The sequence below is a fragment of the Anas acuta genome, chromosome 7 (assembly GCF_963932015.1).
Source record: "Anas acuta chromosome 7, bAnaAcu1.1, whole genome shotgun sequence".
Taxonomy (NCBI): domain Eukaryota; kingdom Metazoa; phylum Chordata; class Aves; order Anseriformes; family Anatidae; genus Anas; species Anas acuta.
In genome coordinates, this window is record NC_088985.1 from 24,438,653 (window position 1) to 24,464,492 (window position 25,840).

Here is a 25,840-nt window from a genome sequence, read left to right on the forward strand (position 1 = left end):
AGTAAAACAAAGAGGAAAAAAGCAGTGTTAAGAAAGGGATGTAGGAGCCGGTGTGGGGTGGTGGCACCCCCCAGCACCCTGCCTCCTGTGCTCCAGGAGGTGATGGCCAAACGCAAAAAGCTAAAGAGACAAATGTCCTAAAAGGCTGGGCTCTGGATATAGGGAAAACGGCCTGTGTGGGGCTGTGAAAGCCGTGAGCTTCTTTGCAAAGCCTCTGGCTCCCCGGCGGCCATTTGCAGCTGCTGGCAATGAGCTGGGTCCACACATAGCGATGGCAATTTCCGAGGGCATTTCCTCCAGCCTGCCCAGTCTAACCTAAGAACTGGGATTTGCTGGTGGGGGGCGATGCCATCCGTGTGCTCGCCGTGCCCTCTTGCGGCAGGGGGCTGCCAAAAAGCCACCACCGGGGTCCCTCTGCTCCTGCTCCCCAAGGACTGGGATGGGACAGGGGACTGGGGCAAGGCTGAGGGGGTGGTAGTTAAGGGAGGGCTAACAGCGGGGCGAGGCACAGTGAGGTGACCCTCCCGCGGTCTCCTACTACAAATTATTTGGCAAGTAAGCACAGATTACAATTTATATTTTTTCTGCTTTAAAGCTTGGCATTGTTTTTCTCCTCAGCCCATCGCCTTCCTGGCGGTCACCCATCCAGCCGCCAGCCCCGCCGGACCCTGCTTAGCTTGCGGGGCGCGCGAAGTAGGTCAGGGCTCGCGGGAGCCCCGCCCAGCAGCGGCGCCGCTCCGGCACCGCGCATGCGCCCATACGGCTCCCGCGCTGCGCATGCGCGGCTCCGGGGTAAACACTTCCCGCCCCACCCACCCCGCCTCCCCCCTCCGCGCCGCTTCCCTACACAAAGCCGACTGCGCATGCGCGCTCCCCCTCCCCGCACCTGCGTGCTGCCCCGCCACCTCCCCCCCTCCCGAGGGGGGCACTCCGCGCATGCGCACCGCGCCCCTCACTCCCCCTCGCGCGTGCGCCGCGAGCTCCCCCCACCTCCCCCCTCCCCTCGCAGACCTTCTGAGCATGCGCAGTGCGCGCCGCGCACCTCTCCGCGCATGCGCAGTGCGCTCCCCCCCCTCAGTCCGTGAGGTAACTCCCGCCGCGCCGCCCGCCCGCCCTCAGTCTCTCGGCGCCGCTCGGGCCGCACGGGGCCGGCAGCGCGGCGGGGGCCGTTAGGCCGCGGCGGGACGCTCCGTGCCGGTGGGGGAGCCTCTTCGAGGAGCGGAGCGCTCGGGGCCGGCTCCCCGCGCAGGCGCAGGGCCCCGTAAACAGGAAGCGGCGGCCTCCGGGGCGGCGGCGGAGACAAAGGGGCCCGGCCAGGCCCGGCCCGGAGAGCGGGGGTGCTGGCGGCGGGCGGCAGGATGGTGCAGAAGGACGGGCAGGCGGCGCTGGAGGAGCCCCAGGGCAGCCCCAACCCGGCCGCGGTGCCCGGAGCTCCCTTAGAGCCGCCGGGAGCCGCCGCCGCTGCTGCTGCTGCTGCTGTGGGGCCGGTACAGGGGGGCGAGGAGACCGACACCGAGACGGAGACGGCGCTGGGCTCCCGCCGCTTCCTCTGCGGCGTCGTGGAAGGTGAGGGACGGAGGGGCTGCTCCCCTCCCCCTCCCCTCCTCCTCCTCCTCCTTCCCCCGCCGCCTCCGCCCCGTGGTGCGCGGGTTTTGGCCGCTAGAGAGGGCTTTGGGGCGGGGAGGAGCCGCGGCTGCCGGGCGGGGCGGCTGCTGCTGCTGCTGCTGGCCCTGGGGCGGCTGGGGCTGGGAGCCGCTCGCTGGCAGGGAGCACCCTCGGAGGGGCGAGGGCAGGCCTGGCTGGGGTATGGGGCACGGCTGCTGCTCGCTTGGTGTGTTAAAGAGGGAAGAAGGAGGGAGAGAGGAGCTGCCGTGGGGTTATCGCAGCTCTGCATGCTCTTCCTGCACGCCAGAGGCTCGCATTTGGTTTCCTGCATAGGGAATAGGTGATCACAGAGACATCTGCTCTGGAATTAATATTAAGCGCTCCCTGTTCTCCGCAGTAATGCAGCGTAACGCTTTAATTGTGCTGCACAACGGTGCTTGTTCTGTATGCTGGCGTAGGGGCGTTAATAAGAGGTTTAAATTGTTCTAGAAGCTTCGCAATAAAGGGACTTATTCTGTTGCTCAGTAATTACAGAACATACGTGTGTTTCTGGCAGGTTGGTTAAGGTAGATATTTGAAAGCCAGCAAGAAAAATGGTTTGCTCCCTACGTAAACGTTGGCTTGGAATAGCTCTGAATTCCTGCCGACTGCTATTATTTTTGTACCTATAATGAATCTCCAGCAGGAGACCAAAATGATTAACAGATGGAATAGAGTGTGAAGCAGGCAGTTTATCAAAGTCAGTATCTGCACTGCTTGCAGAATGCCTTTTGTTCATATCTTAAAAAGAGAAGGCCATTTGGCTCTAGCAAATGTCCTCGTGCAGAGTGCGCTAGGCCCAGTTAATGCCTCTAGTTTTTAGTGTTGCTAGAGCTTAAATACAGTCAGCATGGAGAGAAATTCCTCAGCTTAGTTATTGAACTTATTTCCTTAAAGAAAGATGCTTTGGAGATAAGCAAAAAAATCAAGGATATAGATTGTGGCAGGGTGGTTTCTCACATTCCTGCCCGTATACCTTGACCGTGGTATCACACATTCATCCGGGAATGTGTCAAAGCAGCTGTGTATATCATAACCATCCTTTTGTTGTCTTAATTACCTTGTAGACCTCCTTTGCGTGTGTTTTGGTGCAGCTGCTTTAAACAGAGGTGTTCTTGGCTACGCTGTAAAACAAAGCGAGAAAATGGCCCCTGCCCACTGAAGCAGTCTAGTGCTAGCCGGGAGCTTTCTGTTTAACCTTAAAAATGTGTACAGGAAAAAAAGGATTAAGGGATTTTAAAAACAAAAGAAGCAGTTGCGGTGAATGAGGTAAACAGTAGTGGGTGAAAAATAATGGTCTCTTTAGTGACGCAGGAAAATTACAGGGTTCAGAGAAAGCAGGGATTAACTTCAGGAGTGAGGATACACACTTGGACACGGTGCAGCAGTTACACCGTATCTCTTGTCTGTGCTAATTAAACGGTGAGCTGGAGAGCCTGCATGTTTTTCTTGCAAGGGATGTGGGGGGCAGGAAATAAGGGAGATATCAGGCAAGGATACTGGGTGTGCAGTCCAAGAGTGGGAAGAACTTGTAATGCGTCCAGTGCACCGTTCTGGGAATAATAGGATTTAAGAGTCCTGGATGCAAAGCCATGGTGCTCAGCCTCCAAGAGATCCTAGCTTTTAATAATGGAGAGCGTGGCACCTGGGATCAAGTGTTTGATGTGATCTGTTGCCTTTGTATGACCCTGCCATGCAGTCTTGAGGGATCAATACAAAAGAGGTCGATTTTAGGTAGAAGCATCCCAGGATTGTCATCAGCTGGTGACGTCAGTAATGTAAGAGGTGTGGTGACAGATGGAAGAACTGTATCAGTTCTGATTAACGTGTTCTCAGCCTTCTATTGAACCAGGTTTTGGTGTGTTCTTTGTGTCTCATTTTGTTTTATAGGAGGCTTCTGCTCTACTTCAATTTACTAGGTGTGAAACAATGGCATCGTAAGGAAGACAAATTGTTGTGCAGTTATGAGATGTGGGTGGTGCTGACTAGATAGCACAGTAATGCTTTCCGTTTGTGGATTGTTGAGCTTCCTCGGGGCAGCATTAGTAAGAATTAGATAACAAGTGAAAACAAGAAATTTGTTCTGGGTGAAATGATTTTGGAGTCTCTTACGCATTGCAACTGCTCTCTTGTTTGTTGCTCTGTTTAATTGCCCTTGGTTTGTCACCTAGCAGTGTCAGTGATAGTTAGCTTTGCCACTTTTTGGTGCCAATTAGCCTAAGTTCACTTTCTGGGAGGCTAATTTTTAAAACTTGAGCCTGCTTTAAGCTTCTTAAATTGAGCGTTGGTCACTTAGGTAAATGAAATACTTAAGACAGAGAAAATGCTTCAGTTGCATTCAGGCCGTAGGAGGGCATTTTTGGCCTTATTAAGAGCAGATATATATTTACAGTGGTGAATAGCTCTGAAAATGAAGATACCTACTTTTTGAACTGATGTTCTGTGGCAACTAGTGAGCTCTGTGTATTAAGAACATCATTCATCGTTCGTGTTTGGAAATAAGAGCTTATTAAATTTCAGTGTTATTTTAATCTTGGGTCTTTGCACAGGCTGCCAAGCCGAAGCTTTGTTTTGAAGTGCCCACTTGTGATGGGACTGTTTGCACAGAGGTCTAAGTGAATTTACTTGAATAAAAATAGATTGAGAGTGCTTTTTAGTGTTATGTTTCTAGAATGGAAGGAATTTAAACCAGAATCCATTAAAATATTTGTAGAAATACATGACTGTGAAGATAGAATATTCTAAAATTACTTGCGTAGGTGTTTTTATATGATTATTCAAAGACATTGTTAGCTTGTGAAGATGTGGGCATTTGGGAAGTAAAAATACTAACATCAGAGTTAATTTTGACAAGAAACCTGTTAATCTGAATAAAAAGAATGAAAACCTAAGCATTTTATTGTCTCTTGCACATTTTAAATTACTTATTAATTTAAATTACTCAGTACACATTTGTATACTATGTGTTTGTATTTAGAATCCTAATCTGTATCAACAGCTGAGTGTTTTTGAGCTGGTAAATATTTCCAGTATTTGTTATAATCAAATCTACCTTAGAGGTGTCTGGAGTGATAGCTTAATTAGGTTCTGACTGCTCAGTCCGCCCCTGAAATAATGCTGACTTGACTTGTGAAGGGCATCTGCTCAGGAATACAGCTTGGATTCTGAAAATTAATTGCTTCCATGCCCAAAATTATCAGGCCTCGAATCATAAGAAATTAAATATGTTATAATTGCATTTTAAATTTAGATCAGCTTAGTTTATTACACTTTCCTAATGCTGTGGAGCTAGATTTTTGTTTTTGCTTGGGGAAGCTTTTTGATGAGTGTTCAGAAGTAGCTTATTGGCAGAGAAGAAGATGGTTGTAATAGAATATTTCACAGAGCAGGCATTATCTAACATCTAACCGGATAACTTTAATCTTATTTCCTCTAGGATTTTATGGAAGACCTTGGGTTATGGAGCAGAGGAAAGAACTTTTTAGAAGGCAAGTCATGCTTCTTCTCGCTGCAGCACATTCCAGTATAATATAATCATAATCTTCCACTTGGAACAGCAATTCTCTTCAGGCCTAACCTAGAGCAACCTTTTACGTAGTGCCTATTCCGGGGTATTCACCTTCCTATCTTGCTAATTGCATTTATCAGATACCAGGTGTATGCAGAGTTCATAAAAATGTGATTTGATAGTATAGCACAATATTCAGTGAAGAGGAAAAAAAAAGGCCTGATAATTAAATTGAATAAAACATAGGATTTCTGAACTTGTAGATTGCTCTCTCAATTAAGGCTCTTATCCTCTGTTCTTAGACTTCAGAAGTGGGGACTAAATACATACTTGTATGCTCCAAAGGATGACTACAAGCACAGGATGTTCTGGCGAGAAATGTACTCTGTGGAGGAAGCGGGTAATTACTTTTATTTCCCCTCTGCACTTTTGATACATAGATTGTTTTTAATGAATTGGTCACTGCTGCATATGGTTGTGCATTTAATCACGGTAGCCAGTTCCAAAAGTGAGCTGAGACCTGTTCTCAGTACCCTGCAGCTGTATTTAATGGAGTTATGTTAGAAGCATGGATTTGCTTCTTTTAACTGTGTCTCCACAGATGACTCCTAAAATTGCTTTTCAGGCTTTGTCTCAGTAAATTTACCTTTTTTCTTCAGGAAAAGGTTGCTTAGAATTGTTCCTCTGGCTCTTGATCATCTGGGCCATATTGTGAAACAGAATTATTTGCTTCAGAAAGTAAAAAGATTGAGAGAATAGTATGCCCTTCTGTGTGATTCATTATGTTCTTGTCTCAGTGAAGAGAGTACCGCTTAGAAAAGCAGCTTCTGGCTAGTCAGAACATAAAAGATCTGTGTAAAAGGTGCTGTGAGGCTTTTTATCCACTCCTGGCTTTTACAGGATCTACAGTGGTATTTTTTTCTTGTGGGATTATCGTTGTCCTTGGCTGAGGGGAAAAAAGATACCCACTTGAAATTAAATAATCTTTGGATACAACTTTGAATCACTACAGAAATTTAGGGGGTACCACAAGATAGCTTCCGATAACAATATTGTTAAATGCTATATAACTAATTCTCTCCATTTATTGCATGGAAGATTAATTTTTTTTCCTAAAACAGCTAGTTCTGTCCTGTGGTATTAAGAAAGCCCTTTTCATGTGTACCAAGCTTCAGTCAAGGGAATAACATGTGAACTAGCGTCATGCAGGGTGATATTACTGCATTGGATTGTCTCTTAGTATGCATGACAGAAGTAGAAAAAATGAGTAATGGTTCTAGAACTGTTGGCGTGCACGCCGTAGAAACAGACTGTATCCATATTTGTCACACAACATTGAGATCAAGAGAATTTTTAAAATATCTTTTAAAAAATTAATGTGGAAAATAACACTGGGTCAGTTCTGTTTCTTTTGGCATCATTTCTGTGAACTCTTAAGTACTTTGGCACTCTTTACTGTGTTAGTTTTCAGGAATTCCAGCAAATGCCTCAATTTATTTTTACTGCAGTAAAACTGGCTTATGCACTTTAAAATTTACATATAATTGAGATTTGGTTATTGGAGCATACCTCTGAAATATTGGAATTTGATTTTCAGAGCAGCTAATGACCCTAATAGCAGCTGCACGAGAACATGAAATAGAGTTCATTTATGCAATCTCGCCTGGACTTGACATCACTTTCTCAAATCCCAAAGAGGTATCCACATTGAAACGCAAGCTGGACCAGGTAAATGACACATGCTTACTGCAGTTACACTGCTACTTCATTTGAAAACTTCAGTGCCTTACTTGCTCTTGCACGTTTTTCCTAGCTGCTTTGATGTTTTCAGCACTAGCATTAGTTCGGTTGCCCTAGTGAACAATTTGAATGGGTAAATTTGGGTTATGTTGCAGAAATGACCGTAGATCATCTAGATTGAAAATAGTCTTTTATCAGGTTCTGAAAGCTGTTCTGGGGACGTTGTCTTCAGACTATTTTAGGACCTTAAAGCTAAGATGCATTTACAAAGCAAGAACTCTTGTCCACAATAAATCCTCCAGAGGTAGACCTGACATGTATATATGCTTTGTTCTCGTAATTAACTCTTCTCCTTTGTCCGAATGCTGTTACAGAGTTAGTTTGCTCTTTTCCAGCTGTCTGTCCAGTGAGATCAGCTTAGATTGTAAAAACTGGAACAGATTGCAAGTCTTCAGAGACAACGTTGAGAAAAGCGGAGCGGTGGATCAGAGACAGGCATTCATTGTAAACAGTTAACAAAGCCTGTCTTGTCTCTCGTGCCTTTTCGCCCCTGTTCCTGTATCTTTTCCTTTGTACAAGCTTATAAACTGAAGAATAATTCCTCAAATGTTTTTTCTATTTTTTTAAATGTTTTATGCTCTTGTAAATTCAGATTAGATTTCAAAAGTCTGTAGTTTGTTTTTGTTTTTTTAATAAGGTTTTACTCTTGTCTCCTATATTAGGTTTCCCAGTTTGGCTGCAGATCTTTTGCACTGCTGTTTGATGATATTGATCACAACATGTGTGCAGCAGACAAAGAAGTTTTCAGTTCCTTTGCTCATGCTCAAGTCTCAATAACAAACGAAATTTTTCAATATCTAGGAGAACCGGACACATTCCTTTTCTGTCCTACAGGTAAAACGAGATGAATTCATTCAGACGTAAAGGAGGGGGGCTGTTATCTGACTGTTTGAAAAGCTGGTTTAACATTTCATCACTGCTTTAAGGATTATTTTGGGGTCATATGAAGAAATGGACTTATAAAGAAAGGTTGAAGTGGTTCAAATATATGTAGAGATTTTTCCAAGTCTGCACATCTCTGAAAAGCTTATTGCCAAGCAAAGAGGGCAGCTTGATAGAATGGTTGAATAAGTTTGAACCAAAAATAAGGTTAAACTTACACTTCTAATTGGCATGTAGCAGTCTGTTTCCTTTTTCGTTTGGGATAGCTATTAGTTTGAGAATTCTTTAAAAATAGAGATACAGCACATGGCACCAAGCCTGCTGGAGTTCAAACAGTGTTTGGACAACGGTCCTTTGGGGACCTATGAGTTGGACCAAGTGATTCTTGCGAATTCCTTGTAACTTGGATATTCTGATTTATTTGCTTCTTTCACTGGTACCAAGTTTTAGTAAGATTACCTGCTTTTACTCATTACTGATTTTTTTTTGTTTGTTTCTGAAATATCAGATGACTCTCAGGTCTGATCACTGCTTTTATTTTTTTCCAAATTTTAAGCTTCATCTAACACCTATAAGAATATCTTATTGTAAGGGTGACAATATTACTAGGTTTGGTGGCACAGGTTATTGGAAGGCAAATTCAGTTCAGTAGCGATGTAATTACTTTATCTCCTTGCCTGTGATACTTTGGTTCTGTTGCAGATTTCCTCTTTGAACAAATCACATTCTATTTTTTAAAAGTTTATTTGCACTTTATAATCGGTCTTGTGGTTTTCTTAATTTTGATAGTTGAGCAATTTTTTGCTTTCTGATGTTTTTGCTGTGTATCATTTATAATCTCCTTTCTATCTAGACTTGTTGGGATTTGGGGATTTTATTGAGGCTTCACTTCTCATATGATAGTGTATAGTCACACATGTGCATCTTACTGATAAGTGATGTTCTCTTTTCCTTTGCAGAGTACTGCGGAACTTTTTGTTACCCAAATGTCGCCCAGTCTCCGTATTTACGGACTGTAGGAGAAAAGTTGCTCCCTGGCATCGATGTGTTATGGACAGGTAAAAGTAACTGGGTTATTTGTCTTAAATTCAGAGTTGGTGTTACCATAAGTCTTAAAAACAAAGAAACCAACCCAGCAAAAAGCCACCCGCTGTCCATCTATGCAGGGTGGGAGATGTATATGCAAAGCCTGCTGATTGATCATCCTGTTTCACTCTTAGGTCCGAAAGTTGTATCCAAAGACATTCCAGTAGAGTCCATTGAAGAAGTTTCTAAGATCATCAGGAGAGCACCAGTTATCTGGGATAACATTCATGCTAACGATTATGATCAAAAGAGGCTTTTTCTTGGACCTTACAAAGGTCGGTCAACCGAGCTCATCCCTCGGCTAAAGGGAGTTTTGACCAATCCAAACTGTGAATTTGAAGCCAATTACGTTGCTATTCACACGCTTGCAACCTGGTACAAGTCTAACATGAATGGAGTGAGGAAAGATGTGGTAATGAGTAAGTATGCATAACTTCTTGCTGCAGCATATGTTTAACTGTATACATCATACTGATTTTTGATTATTCTAGCCTTTCCTTACCAACTGTCTCTTTTTAAGATAGCTTAGCATTTTCTATACTGTAACTGAAGGATGATGGTTGCCTGAAAAATAGCAAGCATCCAGATTGTTTACTGAGTGCTTTTTATAACATGCTACAGATACTTCTCAGGAAATCAATAAGAGCAATAATAGTAGCTTAAATTTGACAGAAGTGACCATGGGTTTTATTTCATTGTAATAGAAACAGATCGGATTAAAAGAGAAACTGGATGCCAGAATGTCTAATTCCTGTATCCTGTTTCTGTGCTGATGGAGGTGACCATAGTTTTCTATTTTGTCTTAGTGGGATGTAATTCCTTGTCCTTCCTTGTGAAGTAAGGCTGTTTGAGAGCTCTTAAGTGACTTTTCTAACATCTTTTTACATGTATTTTAAATAAACTTCGCATGTTAACATTTTTTTTATAAACTTCTATCTGTAGCTGATACGGAAGACAGTACAGTTTCTATCCAGATTAAACTGGAAAATGAGGGGAGTGATGAAGACATTGAAACAGACGTTCTCTACAGCCCACAAATGGCCCTGAAGTTGGCCTTAACGGAATGGCTACAGGAATTTGGGGTACCTCAACAATACAGCAGTGAGTTTGATTTTAGTATCATTCTGGTAGAAAAATGTCATTAAATGACCAGTTCATGTATTTAGATTAAAACTATTTTACAGATGGCAGCAATCTGTATACTTTTCAGTTGTATTTACTACCTTACTCAGTGGGGAAACCTTAATAAAGACAGACGGCTTACATTCTGCAGTGTGCCTGTAGTGGCCCAATTGATCAGCTGAAGTACCCATCAAGTATGATCCTCTGGCATTTCTGATACAAAACAGGGACAAGTTTGGATCTTGTTGGTCTCAGTTGTTACTAGACTTCCATGGGACCTCAGAAAATCGAGTAGCTTTTTTTTTTTTTTTGAAGAGAGTATTACAGATGACTGTAAACAATAGTACTGCCCCAGAAGAGTCCACGTTCTCCCTGTTGCTTTGAGCTGGCTTTTGTTTATTTGAGTTTCTGTCTCTAGAAACCACTTGGGTTCCTTCCAGCATTGTACACTTTTTTTTTTTTTTCTTGTAGCAATGGGAGCTTGGTATCTGAGGTAAAATCTGTTTCTCTCAAACATAGGTTTTGGGTCATCAGAGTGTCCTTCTCTGTTATGGTAGAGCTGGAAGAACATCTCCTGATTTCCATCTCTACTCTATCAAATTATCCTTTTCAGCTGCTGTAGTGTTTCAGAGCTTTCTAAATCTCAACTGCAGCAAAAACATGGAATGAGGAGTGGTAGTCAAGGTGTCATTTTCTTTTGCTTTCATGGAGTTGCTTAGGACGATACCTCTTAAAATCACCTAGTCCAAACCCTCTGCTCAAGCAGAATAGGTTGGGGGCTAGAACAGGTTGCCCAAGACCTTTTCAAGCTGAGCCTTCAGTATCTTCATTTCCCTAGGTTAAAGATGTTTTTGTGATTGGAGTATTTAAGCATCCTTTTATTTTGAAGTCTATTCTCCATAGAAATAGAAACATCAGGTCAGTTGATACAGAGGAAAAAAATTAACTTCAAAAGCTTTTTATTCTGTTGTAGTCAGAATTGATGCTAGCAGTACACCTTAACTATTTTTTGTAACTTTTTTCCCCTCCTCCTTATCTTTGCTTAGTGGTTATCTGAAGGGGGAGCTTGCCGAAATGCGAAGTCTGTAGTTAGAATTACAGTGACAGAAGCCAATAGGCAAAGTGCCAGAAGGGAGCTGCACTGATTGGATGCTGTGATAGCAGAACCATCCATGATTTGCAGAAGTTGCTGTTTTGAATGGTAGTTGGCAGATACTGAAAACTTTAAACTTGTTTCTTCTTATTCTCAGGTAGGCAAGTGGCCCACAGTGGAGCTAAAACTACTGTAGGGGATGTAGGGCCTCTGGTGGCACCATCCTCTTTAAATGCAGCAACTGTGGTTACCACAGTTTACCAAGAACCCATCATGAGTCAGGGGGCAGCGCTGAGCAGCGAGTCACCAGCTTTGGTAAAAGAGGAAGAGAAGAAGCAATCTGATGAGGAGCCAATGGACATGGTTGTGGAAAAACAAGATGACGCAGACAAGAATGCTAATCAGATTTTGACAGATATTGCTGAAGCAAAGATGGCAGAGGAGTTGAAGCCAATGGATACTGATAAGGAGAGCATAGCTGAATCCAAGTCCCCAGAGATGTCTATGCAGGAAGACTCTGGTAGTGACATTGCCCCTATGCAGACTGATGAACAGATTAACAAAGACCAGTTTGTGCCTGGGCCAAACGAAAAGCCTCTCTACACGGTAGAACCAGTGACTTTAGAGGACTTGCAGCTTCTTGCTGACTTGTTTTATCTCCCTTACGAGCATGGGCCCAAAGGTGCACAGATGCTGAGAGAATTCCAGTGGCTCAGAGCAAATAGCAGTGTTGTCAGTGTTAATTGCAAAGGAAAGGATGCTGAAAAAGTGAGTGTCACCTAATCTTGTTTCTCTCCTTTTAAATCAAAATCCTGAGCAATATTGTCTGTTGTCTGCAATGGAAATGGATGTTCTGTTTCCTAGAAGCTGAAGGGTAGTGTGTAACTAACCACAGGTCACAGTAACTGTTTTAAGTGGTGTAGCACTGAAGGCAGCTCTGTGTCTGCATTTGGACAATGATCCCTGTACTGGCTTCACTTCTAACAGCAGTAGAGAATACCCGTGAGTCACATGTGGTGTGATATTTTTGCTGATAGAACAAAATAGGGAATTGCATAGTCATCCTTCATACGTAGACAAAGCCGTGTTTGATCTTGTGGATCTTTTGCCTCCATCCATAGATAGAAGAATGGCGTAACCGAGCAGCTAAGTTTGAAGAGATGTGCAGCTTGGTGATGGGAATGTTCACTCGCCTCTCCAATTGTGCCAACAGGACAATCCTGTATGATATGTACTCCTACGTCTGGGATATCAAGAGTATTATGTCAATGGTGAAATCTTTTGTGCAGTGGTTAGGTAGGTGCATTGGGAGCCATTATAATCCCAGATAGCATATCTTTTTTTGTGTTTTTAATTAGCCCACGGGGAAAACAAAGTGTTATGCAGATGTGTTTTCTTGAACGTGGGGTCTGGTTTGACCCTGTTTTAAAGGTTTTCCTGTCTCACTATTTGAAGCAATGATTGCTGTGAATTTGCTTTGGTATTAAAGTGAAGTCTGCTGGATGCTTAAGATTGGAGACCTTGATTTTCTTCTTGGGCTAATGAAACTTGAATCTCATCTGACACGTAAGTGTTGACTTTAACTTACTCTTGACTGAATGCACACTGGACTATGCCACGTAACTCCCTGGGTACCCTGGCATATGATTGGAAATGACGCTACGAAATGTGACCACATCAGCCACCTGCTGCTTGCTCTGTCGCGGTGACATTACTGCTGTCTTCAAAGGAACAATTGCAGAAGCGACCTTTCAGTGGGCCTGGCCAAGAGGAAGCCGATCCTCCCAGCCCTGTGCGCATGCGAGCTTTAGCATAAGGCTATTCTGGTGCAAAATAGTTTCCTTTAAACACTTTCCAAATTGCCTTTTTTATTTTTTTTGCAGAGGGTGGAAACTGTGGAGCTCTCTAGACCGATTTAGTCTGAGACTTAAACTGATTTTTAAATGCGCTTTTTTTTTTCCTGAAAGATTTTTGGGGGATCCTGAGTTGGCAGATAGCACCAGCATGGCCTGGGTAATTTTAGTGACCTCATTTCACTTCCAGGTTCCAATCCACCTGTAAGGAATATGCTGTGGACTTGCTTGACATACACAGCAGGCAGCAAAGCTGATGGTCTTATGTCACACTTCTTGTAGCTGTCAAAAAAAAAACTCACAGTGGTTAACCATTACACAACCTTGGTCCAGTCCTAGTGTTTGGATTGTTATTAAGTCATACTCTTAAAAGCTGAGAAGTTTAAATAGGAACAGAGTAGACCTATTAAGTCATCAAGTCAGTTCCGACTCAACAATTTCATTAGTTTTGTGCTTATTAAATATCTGATCTCTGTACTTATGGTTGATTAATTGAGAAAGAAAATGAGCTTTTAGAACTGCCTTAGGCAAAGTACAGAGAAGAAAACTATCTTGGAAGGGAAGCTAGTAAATTAACATCTCTGCCTTTAGCGGGTATGTATTCTTAAGACCAGTGTAACACAACTCCCCCAACTTTACTATTCTTGCTGTATGTTGACCTTCACCTATGAGGAATGCTCTTTTCTTGACAACCTAATCTGTTTAAAACTCTAGACCAAAGCTTTAGAGGACACAAGAATCACTGCTGTCTTTATAAAGATTGAGAGACCAACTTATGACTGCATTTCAGAATTTTGGCTGAAATAACTTCTGGTATTCCATGTCCCTGTAAAGTTGGGTTCAAGTCTTAAATGCATCAGATACTTGGAATAGTTAGCCTTAAGCTAACTCTGTAAATACCAGCTCTTAACTTTGGCACTGCCCTTTCCAGTACTGAAACTGGCATTAGAGAGTTGAAAAATTAAATTTAAGAGTTTTTGATGCGTACAGTTAAATAGGCTTATGCTAATAATGCTTCTGTGAGAGGAGGTATTTTTGTCCTTAACTTGCATTTTATCATTAATATGAGTACATATGGAGCGAAGTACGTGCCAAATCCAAACAAATGAGTTTTCACAATGGTGTGCTTAATGGTCCACTGAACATTCATTTTTCACCTCTCCTCCCAAGTCCAGCTAGCATTCAGTCCCTTAAATTAGTGTGGCTGTACAGTACTATGGATTACTAATGACTTCTATTGTCTTCTTCCCCATTGTGTACAGATGGGAGAATCCTCAGCACAAGTATCTTCTGCTATTGGATGGACAGCGCCAGATGTTCGCAGCGCGTCGTCATTAATTAATTAAAATGGAAAGGTTTTGTCTGTGAGGCAGCTCAGATAGATTAGATATGTGATAGGCATGAACTGAAGTCACATTTGCGCAGCGACTAAGGCATTAACTATGTTTTTCATTTATACAGCTCTTCATTCACGCAGCTCTTTACTGTAATAATTGGAAGTGCTAGTTAAGTTGTAGTCTCAAAGGAGAGACAGATACTGTCTTCCAAGTTATTGACTAAATTCCCTTGTGAAGGGAATTCTTTTATGTGAGAACTCTAAAATGTGGGAACGGACTAAAACCAAATTCTGATTTTTGGATCACTTTTGATATTTGTCCATCCTTAGGGTAGTTTGTATTCGTATTCCTAAACTCTCATAAATGTCAAACTTGGCACACTTTGGGACTCTCTGACTAGCACAACACACTTGTCTGTACTGATCTAGGACTGTTACTTGAACAGGAGTTAAACTGCTGTCTACAAAAGGAAAAGAGTATTTGCGCTGCTCATCTTGTCAGAAAATTAGGCAGGTAATTTCCATTCGAGATACTGCACATCTTTTAACTCCCCCAGCAGAGTTGTCATTTATGATGGCCATTGAAGGCTGTGGTGCCTTGCTAGTGGAACGGTATTAAAAGTCAAACAGCTAGTGGAAGCTTCTTTTATAAAGCAAGTGTAAACTAATGCTGAGCACTTTTTAGTGGGCCTGCTGTGGCTGGTTGTTCAACAGGGACCCTGTTTCCTCTTGATATGCTTGAAGGCAAAAAAACAAGAGGCTGAAAAAGCAGAGCTAGTATTATCTGTGGCAAACAGGATGTACTAGTTTAAATAGTGGTAACTGGAATTAACTCACAGCTTATTTTTTTTAACTTGCCAACAGCATTGTGAAGGTGTGGCCAGGATTATGTAAATACGTTTAGTCTCTCTGAAGAATGCTGTTTCATAAAACTGTCCTGGCTGTCCAAGCTGTTCCAGACTGCACGTATTGCCGGTCCTAGTTTTCTGACAAGATTAGAAACAATAATTACTAAAATGTGACTTCAGAAAGGTCCATTTCTTTCAAGGGGCTGTGATAATGGAATTTTATTTGGTCTTCAGCTGCTAAAACTTACAGCATTATTTTTTGAGACAAGCAGCTTCCAAGATGTTCTCTTTTTGGAAACGAAAACATTTCTGCCACGAATGGGCAAACAAAAGAATGTACAAAAAGCCTGGTGAGGTGGTGCCATTGTATGTAGCACCATTCTTGTGCCTTCTGGACCAGAATGAGATGTGTTATTAAAAACTAGTTCTTAAAACTAGTCTGTTACGTAACATCAAAAGCTGCATTTAGTGCATGAGCACAAAATCTTTATGAATTATACATTATTACAGCCTCTACCAAACCCCTGGACTATAGCTCAGTTAGAGAGCTTTTTCCACAAGTGTGTTAGTTTTTTGCACATGTAAGACACCCAGGAAATCCCCCTTCTCGTAACATTCTCCGCTTGGATCTGATCTCAACAGGGTGTCGTAGTCAATCTTCAGCACAGTTCTTAAGTGGAGACCAAGAACCCTGGGCCTTTAGAGGTGGTCTAGCAGGAGAGTTCCAGGTATCAATATGACTTCACAACTGAATGACATTTTCTTTGTTTTATGAGAAACCTTTTGTTGCACATCAGAGGTCTGGAAGGATTGGTCTGCCGAAGGCTTTCTGGTCCAAAGCCCATTAGCCTTACAGCTTGGTTTAAAATAATTTTCCTCCCCTTTCTACAGTAATTTCTCAAGGAGATGCTGCCTGTCCCACGCGCATGCGAAGCGCAGCGGCTTTAGTTGTACATTTCACATTGTTTCTTTGCAGGTCGCACAGCATTTTTATCTGCGCCCGCAATTGCACAATGCGCGCATGCTTGTCTGCCAATGGGAATTCCATGAGCAAAAAAAGGGATAGCGACGCAAATTTTGGCTCCTCTCTAAATAAAGCTGTAACGCCTTTTGTTGGAAAGATTTCAATTGGCAAATGCTCAAAAATCTGTTTTATGCCATGTTCGAATTTGTTCATGGATTTTTCAGGTGCTATACTTTTCCCCCTTCACAGGTGCTCTGCGCGCAGCAAATTGAATCAGCGCATTGCTTTTGGGATAAAGCGTCTCCTCTGGCCAGTTAACCCTCTTCAGACCAAACCTTTCCTCCTGACATTCTATGTTCCTGTGCAGAGATAGTGTAGATATGATTGGTAAAAGTATTTTAAAGTAGATAAGATTAACAGACTCTTAATATGCTGTTTGAATTGCATATTTTAAAAACACCAATTGGATATTTCCTATTCAAGTAAGGTCTTTGCATTTGTAAAGCCTACCAACCCCACCTTCTTCTGGGGTGCCTGCAAGTAGCAAATGTTAATTTGGGAGTCTGCAGTGCACGCCCAAGAGTGATGGGTTGTTGGTGTTCATACACTTATATCAAGTATTTTGTTTTCACAGCGTTTGCTACCTATTGATGGGGCAAATGACCTCTTTTTTCAACCACCTCCATTAACGCCTACTTCCAAGGTGTACACCATAAGACCCTACTTTCCTAAAGATGAGGTAATTGCTTTTGGCTCTTATTGTTGTTACTGATACATTTAATATTGGTTCCTACCAAGTTCCTTCAGCCTGTAATGAAACAGATGTACGGATATCTTGCACAAATAAATGCAGGCTCACAGGAAAATGGAGGTTAAGTGACTTGCCTACCATTCAGCAGCCAGCTGTACAACAGTACAGCTATACCCACAGCTTGATTCCCAGTCTCCCACCCTTCCCATCCCTTTTTTTTTATGTGATGCCTTACTTATTTCTGAACAGTAAGTTAAAATTATTCCCTGCTAGTAGTGGAACTGTTGCTGTGGGAACACATGCAGTGACTTAACTGTAGAGGTGGGTGTGTATACCTGTTCTCTTAGTAATCATTCTGGTAATTCCTGGTGTTTCCAGAGCTACGTAGGCAGAACTTTGAGTTGATACTGCATCTCAAAATGTAGTTGTGAAAGTGTGTTATTTCAGCTGTTATTCAGACTTTTCTAACTGATTTTTGAAAGGATTGTTAATTGAGTCTGTCTTGGAGCATTTGATTTTTGAAACAGGAATTTTGTATTAATCTTCAATTACAAGAGTGTTTTTCCCCTATGTCCCTCAACAAATCTGTAATGTAGCTTCATTCATACTGTCTCAGCATGAATACTTTAAATTGATGGGGCAAGTCAGCACCCTTTATGAATATAATTTAAACAATGTAAAGATTAATGTGGCTTAAACTTTGCTTTTGCAGCTACCTTGAAATGAAACACGTTTAATTTGAAACATAACTATCTAGGTTGTTTGCCTCAGCCTAAATGAATCCTGACTTTGAAGCCCCTCAGACAGACTGAGCTGTTGTATGAAGACTTGTCTTTTGTCTGCTAGCTTTAGTCTAGATCTGTCCTGTACTGTTCATGGGCAGCAAAATGGTCCTTTTCAATACCTTAATTCAGGACTGTACTTAAGCTACTTTTGTAAAAAATGTGAAATGTGTGGCTTTTCTTATATAAAATGTAACTGATTCAAGTTTTCCCTTTTAAAGAGATTCAGCTAAAAGCCTTATAATTGAAGAAGTCCATCAGGATGCACCTGTCCTTCAATGGTTAAATTTATTGCACTGAAACCTTGAAGATCTTGAAAAGCAATTTTTTTAATCAACGGTATTGTGATGTGCACTGAGTGTGCACTAATGTGCACTAATACTCAGGATTAATCTCCTGCTGTAGCAACATGGAGAAAGTTGATCCCCAGCTTTTCTTTCCCTGCCATTGAACTTAACCACAGTGTTTTTGATAGGCAACTTTGAGTTAACTTTGAAGGAGGAAAAAAATAATTAAAAATCAATCCTTTCTTATTGACGTGCGCTCCTGTTCTGTGTAACCTGTATTTCTGTCAGTACTAGTTTACAATAGAGCTCTTAATGAAATCTCTAAAACAAAATTATTATCCTTTGAGTTCAGCGACTTGAAATCATCTGCTCTCTCCTCTTAGGCATCTGTATATAAGATCTGCAGAGAAATGTATGCTGATGGAGCTGATCAACCTTTCCATAGTTTGCCAGACTTGATTGGAGACAAGTACGTATTAGAAATGAACAACCTGACAGAAGTGTTTCTGAAGGGTGAAGTCCTGACATCGAATTTAATTTGAATTTTAAGAAGTATGCATGTGTATGTAGAACAAAAACCTCTTCTGATTCAAAAAAAAGAAAAATCTGCACTCTGCAGTCCTTAAGAAATTGAAGTTTTAGTTTCTGAAAGATACTTCTATCACTTATGTGCTGGTTTATGCTCCAGTCACCTGCTGTGAGCTGTTAGAAAGAAGATTGAGCAGAGACCTCTATTATCAAACGTGTGCATCATAATATCATATTGCTTCAGATTTTGTGAAAGTATATCATGCGTGTCTGTAGTCTGTGGTTACCCTTTGGTATGTTTTGCAGCCTCGTTTGGTTCGTGGTTCTTCAAAAAATTGAAAATTCTTTTTGAGGACCAACCTACCAGTCAACAGCCTGAAGTTTTTTTCTGAAATACATTTTATTACTTACCTGCATTGCCATTTTAAAACAATGACAAGTGAAATGAAGGTTTTTTAAAAAGCATTATAGCTCATTTCTGCTCATTCTGGAGCTCAAGATACTTCGAATATTTTTACTGTCTTGAGTGATTATTTTAGATGGAACTCTTTTATGGAGACTGCTCTGTGAGTGACAGGAAGGTAGTTACAAGATGATGTGTAACAGGTCTCAAAAACCAAAAAGAACAGGGAGGTAATAGCAGCAGATAAAATGACACATAACATGAAGAAAGTTTGTCTGGTGAGTCAGAAGAGCAGTATGTAAAGAATTGTGGGATCCTGAGCTGCTGCTGCTCATTGCTGAGTTTTGACAGTGTATCAGTCTGCTAATTAATGTATCGTAGAAGCTTAATTGCATTGCTGGAGGACTCTGTCACTTCTTTGGATGACCCCAGAGTTTTCTCCAGAATACCTGAACAGCATACCTGTTCAAATTGATCTTCTGACTGACTGAATTTGGATGCTTTCTGCAGGTTAGTGGGAGGTCTACTCACTCTCAGCCTGGATTACTGCTTCGTCTTGGAAGATGAGGATGGCATATGTGGCTATGCTTTGGGAACAGTCGATGTGACTCCTTTCATTAAAAAATGCAAAATGTCTTGGATCCCTTTCATGCAAGAAAAATATACTAAACCAAATAGTGACAAGGAGCTGTCTGAGGCAGAGGTTGGTATAACCCATGAGATGAGAATTGTGTGCTGAATTGTGTTCATCTTTCTTTCAGAGGCAGGCCTTTTATTTATTTTACAAGTTGTGCTTGTGTAATTCAATTTTGATACCTTTCTGTAGTCTTTGAGCATGGTGTCTGGTATCTGTGACACTGGTATTACTAACTACAAGTCAGATATACTTGTGTGCTGTAATGTGCCCATGAGGTGTACTTCAGTAGAAATGGCTGCAATAGGTATATGGTAGAATTTGGGAAGTGCAGAGTGAAAGGAACTTTCAAACCAGCAGAGAATCTTAGCTTATAAAAGACTACATATTTGAAAATAAAAGATCACATGTATTCTCCAGCAGTATGGGGTATCAGTTTCCGCATGCTATAGGCAGGGCCAAGGCCTGAGAGTCACATTAGTTTAAGTATGGAAACAAAATGAAAGAGCAAGCTAGTTCTTGATGTTAAAATCTACGAGGTGGTTGTGATAGCTGTAAACAGTGCAAAATGACATCTTGCATATAACAAGTGCTAAAGATCGATATGTTGAATTGGTTTTGGAAGAAATTAGGAAGTAAGGTTACTGAACTGTCAGAAATCATGAAAATTCTAGTTGATTTATTCTTGACAAGAAAAGAAATCTGCTTAATGTTCAGAAATGCTCCTTATTTGCGTGCTGAAGGAAGTCTGGACAAAGTTGTAGCAGAAGCAGGCACAGAAACATCACTTCTTAGCCTTTCTTTCCCTTGCATGCTTTGGGATGAACTGGCAGTCAATGACAAAATGCTGATAGCGTAAGAATTAGGAGTTCCCCTTTCATTCATTCACTTAAAAAACAAACAAACAAAAAACCACTAACCTTATTGTGAAAATCAGCAACTATTTACATGTATGTTCAATAAAGGAGAAAGGGAAGTAGTGTTTCTTTTTTTTTTAAAAAAAAACAAAAAACAAAAAACACCACCAACAAACTTGCAGCAAATGGTGTTCTTTCCAAATGTCACTGTTCCTGAGTTGGGTATGACTAGAAAGTATAATTGCTCAACTACTGCTGTTGAAGTGGTGCTAATTCTGCAGTTTATAAGTTTTCTGACTTTATTCTTCTACATTGCAGTGTGTTGAATCAAGAGGAATGTATTTAAACTTGATCTGAAAAAAAAAAGCACATAAGTTACTAATGTTATGAGTCCTCGTGTGACGAAGCCTTAGTTCTGGCTTTTACGACTGCAGCTTTTACTTCCATGAGAAACAAAGTTAGGTAGCTTTTTTTACTTTAGCCAGTGTTCCCTAAAGATTTTAAAATTCAGTAACCAGCAGGGAAAATGAGTGTGTTTCATTTTGGCTTTGTCTACTTGTGTTTTGCCTCATGCAACTGTTCAGTTCCCATGCTATCTGATGTCATGCTCTCAAAAACCTTTCAGGGTAATTGTGGAGCCTTCAGTGATTAACAGTATCCTTCAGTGATAAAGCTAGAAACAAATTTGTCTTTGGGGCAAACAGTGTAACTAAATGCATAGGCCTTAGCGATGGTTCTGGGCTGCTGTGAGCCAACAAATGTGTGGAAGGAGGATAGGGCACTTAAAACTAGCCATCAGGTAGACTATCAGGTGTAGCTGTAAAGTGTGCTGATTTAGAGGTGTACTCACTGAGCAAAACAGCTTTCCTTAAAGACGAATGAAAACGAAAAGCTGAATAATGAATGTCTGTTTCCCATGTTCTTTTCAGAAAATAATGCTAAGCTTCCATGAAGAGCAGGAAGTGTTGCCAGAATCATTCCTTGCCAACTTCCCATCATTGATAAAGATTGATATCCACAAAAAAGTGACGGATCCAAGCGTGGCCAAAAGTATGATGGCCTGCCTGCTCTCTTCTCTAAAGGCTAATGGTAAGCTTATTGCACTCAGCGTTGCTTGTTTCCTAATTACATGTTAGTTCTGGGATGCAGGACAAATTTGGGATCATTACACTAATATGCTGTTAATCTCAGCCTGAGATTGGATTCCTAACATAGTTGGCACTCTAGTCTTAGGTAACTCATTATAAAAGACTTCTGGATAGTTAACTTATGCTTCTGTCTTCAGTAAGAGGCAGCTTTTTGCCTGAGCTGTTATCCTGCAAATTAGAAGATAGGAAGAACTGAGGGAGCAACTTGGCAATGAAAGCACGTTTTGTTGCATCTTGAACAATACACAAATATTCATATCTCCTCTGCTGGCAGTGGTACTTATTTGTGGCAGTGTGCCGTGGTGAATGATTACCAAAACCTTCGATATGGGGAAGTTCTTGGCCATCTGCCTCACTGCACACCTGAGGTTCACAGGTCTTCTGTTGTGCTATTTGGTACCGTTCTGTAGTGCTGTTTTCTCAGTCAATGTTAGGGTTTCAGGATGCTTTTATGTGAAATAAAAGATGTTCAGAGGGAGATGGTTTGTTCAAACCAACAGGATACCTGCACTATGCAGTCCCTTTGGGGAATGGTCAGCTACGTTGCCATAAATCTGGTCTCCTTGGGGGCACTGTGCTGCATATGGAAATGGATCAGTGATTTTTATTGGGTTTAAATGTCAAACTAGGTGGGAGCTCTAATAATATTTGATGTCTGTGCTTTTTACGATAATTCTCCCTTACTGTTTTGTCTGTCTTCCCCCTTCAGGCTCCCGTGGGGCTTTTTGTGAAGTGAGACCAGACGATAAAAGAATCCTGGAATTTTACAGCAAGCTGGGTTGTTTTGAAATTGCTAAAATGGAAGGATTTCCAAAGGATGTTGTTATCCTTGGGAGAAGCCTGTGAAGCGCTTGACAGTGAACTGTTCCAGTACTGTAGTCCCTTAACAGCTGGGCAGGTAGTGGTGGGGATCTTCATATGGTCTAGCTGCACAGAGCCAGCAATAAGCCAGCTTGGTAGAGAGGGCTATGCGAAAATCACCCATCACACGTGCAGACTATGATTTGTTGGAAGGGGATAATGCTGCTGAAAACACTGTTTTAACAAAGAGAAACCTTGTCCTCTCCTGGTCGTGTGTGAAGTGCCAAGGAATCTTGCATGGGCTATAGCTTCTCGGAGGAATCCCTCTCAATCGGCGTTGTGGTCGACAACAGTTCTCTGCATTCAAGCATCAGAAGTGGTCTCTATCAGAAGTACCTGTAAAGATGCAGTTTTGTTTCTGTTGTAGAGTAGGATGCAACTGGAAGTTGCGGAAATGGGAGGGATTACTTGTGTCAATCAGCAAATTTAAAGATAAGTAGCTACAGTTCTGTTTTTGACTATCTTTATGCTTGTTGATAAAGCAATGACCCATTGTCACTTCTAATGACCATTGGTTCAAGCTTTGTGCTTTGTTAGGGACAAATGTGCAGTGGTCTGTGGCAGAAGTCACTTAATGACAAACTTGTAAATTTCAGTGTATATAAACTTAGCTGTATGCAGACTAACTTTTTGTTTACCAGTTTTTGTAACTTTTTCTTTTAAAAAGTGAAAAGGTATAGGTCCAAGATGGCACTTTTGAATAACAAAACCACAATGGAGAGTGAATTTGTCCTCAGCACTGACCTGTTTTTCTTTTTTTTAAACTGTGCCTCGTGTCCAGGGCTAGAAACTGACCATCTTGGGTAAGGGGTGCTGATCCCAACTGATCTTTCCTTCAGATGTCAGTTTGTTCCCTGCAAGGCTGCCGCTGCTCGAGGCTATCATCATTCTGGGACTGAAACAGCAATTCACAGGGTGGTCTGCTGAACCTGTCAATTTTGGTGGCATTAGTACAGAATTGTGGATGGAAGATGGTGAGAGGGAGAGAGCTGGCCCACAGCTGGGATTTATCCTTGGAACAGTCACCATGTTTCAAAGCCTGTTCGTACTAGTTTGACTAAATCAGGGTCTTCAAGTCCTGCACATTTGTATCAGATAACTTTTCTATAAGAAATGCCACAATAAGCACATTTTTACACATTATTTAAATGGTTACCTACTTTTAAATGTTCCAAGAATTTAATGTTTTTATCCAGGTCTGACATGTTTGGCTATGTGATAAAATCAACATGGTATGGGATCTGGTAGCGAGGTAGCTGTGTCATTTGTGAAATCAGCATTTCACAGAAGTCCCAGTGTCCAAGATATGTGATTGGCCAACGGTATACACCTCGCAGTACCTTGCTTCTTTCACCTGCTGCCATCAGCTGTCTTAATCTTCCTTTTGAAGTTTCCTGGGGTATTTCAGTGGTGCGCAAAGGAAGTTCAGTTCCTTATATGAGCTTCCATCTGCAGAGAAGTTACGCAGCCTATAACGAACGGCATTAAGACTACAGTAATGTTGTCTGCAACCTGTAAGGAGATGCTGTGGTTGGCCTTCCGGTACAGTCACGTGCAGGATTATTTTTTTTTTCCTTTGCAGAATGTGAACAATTTTTTTAATGCGGTAGCAAAATATTTAAGTTGCAACAAGTTCATTTCATTTTTTTTAGAGAGAGGTACGGGGTTGTGCTATGGGATTTCATGTAAGTCAGAGCTGAATGCCACTAGTTTTTAATCCAGCTTTGAGTGCATGTTGAGTAGCTGATACCTTGATTTATCAGGTGGGAGAGGTTTTTTTTTTTTGTTGTTTGTTTCTTCATGGATACCAGAGTCAACTTATTTTATCTGGATTCATAGCATTACAGCATAGGATGCTTGTGGCCTTATTTCTTGGCTCTTAAGGAACTGCCACATTTTCTCTTCGTATGACTTTGTTATTATTATAGAAGTTAATTGTATAAGCCTATGGAATGTCAGGCCGATACCATCATTCTAGGATTGTAAAGTGATACGTTGACATATCTTTCATGGTTAAGAATTTTCATTAAGGTTGGAATGCCACTTTCATTAATCTGTTTTTAGATCAACAGTATCTGTAGCAGAAAAAAACGACCTGTAAAACTGTATTTGAAGACCATGCAAGAAATAGAATAAAAATTGAGAATTGAATGTAAATAAGAAACGTGTATTTTTGTTGTGTGAGGTTTCTAAACCAAAAATGCCTCGGCAGTGTGTGTTGCGTCACGCCATGTGTGATCAGCTGTCACAGAAACTTCTCGTGGGTTTTGGTGGTGGCAGTGTTGCATGGTGGACACTTACCTGTGCTGATGCTTATCATAGGTGAGTTTTCTGAGATCCTTCAAAAATATTCACTCCAAAATCTTCAGAGTGGCAGTGCTCAATTGAATGTTACCTGTTTTTGTAAAAATCTGGTCTTTTCAAGGTGATCTTTGGTTTCTGGTAAAGCTGGTGGGAACTTTGTTGCAACAGCACTTGTTTACCCTTTCATGCCTTTTCTTTCCTAGCCAGCAGCTGGTTTTTGAGAGTTACTGAAACCCAAATCAGCCTGGCAGCAGCAACAAAGTGAGGAAGAAAATACCCAGGGAATGGGCTAAAGCAAGCAGCTTCCTGCATAGAAGAATTGCCACCAAGCAAAAGAGATGGGTTTTACAGCCAAGTAAAAGGGTGTATTTAATTATAAAAAAAAAAAAGTTAAGGGCATTTCACAAGAATGGCTTTAACATCCCTCCACCTGCCATAGAAGTTCACAGTTATGTGTAGAACATAATATTCAAACTAAGTAGGGAGATTAGTAATTAAAATCTTTTCTCCTAATCCAGTAAGCACATGTTACATTAAAATGATACTTTTCCTTCAGAATATCAGGTGTTGCATGTAGCTATCTGTGGTGTTGCAGCCTTTCTCGTGAAGTTGCAGCAGAAATGGCAGTGACTTGGCTGTCCAAAGTAAGCCAACTGCAAAAACTGGAAGGTCTTGGATCACACCCCTCCTCAAATGCGTGCTGCGTAAAGAATCAAGTATGCAAAAGCAGTTGAAAAGTACAGGGAGGCTGTTTTGATTAAATGCAGCAGCCACTGCTCTGTCACGGAATTAGAGCACTGAAGAGATCACTGAGCATGGGAAGTGCTTGAAAATTGGCATAAGTGTTCTTCAATTGATTCAGCAATGAAATGAAAATTACTTGACTAGGTAAGTATTGGCAGATAGCCTTAGCAGCAGAGGAAATAATCTCTCAAATTAGGAATTGCAGCTATAATTGTGTGTGTGTGTGTGTTCTTTCCTTGTCGTAACAAAGTGTTCTGCTCTGGGACTGAATGCATGAGAAGTCACAGGTAGATCTGATGGTAGTAGAGCAACAGCAATGGTTTCTGAATTGAAAATGCTCTCAAAAATAAATAAAATAGCTCCATTTTGGTACCCTCTTCTTATGGGGAGTGCAACCTTCTAATA

The 25,840-nt window shown here is 41.5% G+C and overlaps 1 protein-coding gene across 1 annotated transcript; it reads left to right on the forward strand.

The window, feature by feature from the left end:
• The first annotated feature begins 1,064 nt into the window (after nucleotides 1-1,064).
• OGA (O-GlcNAcase) lies at nucleotides 1,065-24,551 on the forward strand. Its single transcript, XM_068688280.1, has 16 exons — nucleotides 1,065-1,566; nucleotides 5,081-5,132; nucleotides 5,455-5,552; nucleotides 6,750-6,880; nucleotides 7,615-7,786; nucleotides 8,794-8,892; nucleotides 9,055-9,339; nucleotides 9,863-10,021; nucleotides 11,293-11,903; nucleotides 12,257-12,431; nucleotides 15,815-15,900; nucleotides 16,771-16,875; nucleotides 18,340-18,425; nucleotides 19,398-19,590; nucleotides 21,308-21,467; nucleotides 22,236-24,551. The coding sequence occupies exons 1-16, from the start codon at nucleotides 1,359-1,361 to the stop codon at nucleotides 22,370-22,372; spliced, it is 2,757 nt and encodes a 918-aa protein (XP_068544381.1). The 5' UTR covers nucleotides 1,065-1,358; the 3' UTR covers nucleotides 22,373-24,551.
• The last annotated feature ends 1,289 nt before the right edge of the window (nucleotides 24,552-25,840 follow it).

What these genes read in the sequence shown, in the direction of transcription:
- OGA (XM_068688280.1), top strand. Translation starts at nt 1,359, where the DNA reads ATGGTGCAGAAGGACGGGCAGGCGGCGCTGGAGGAGCCCCAGGGCAGC. An exon ending in ATCTTTTGTGCAGTGGTTAG is followed by an intron (nt 12,432 to 15,814) that starts GTAGGTGCATTG and finishes TGATCTCAACAG; the next exon opens with GGTGTCGTAGTCAATCTTCA. An exon ending in CCTACTTTCCTAAAGATGAG is followed by an intron (nt 16,876 to 18,339) that starts GTAATTGCTTTT and finishes CTCTCCTCTTAG; the next exon opens with GCATCTGTATATAAGATCTG.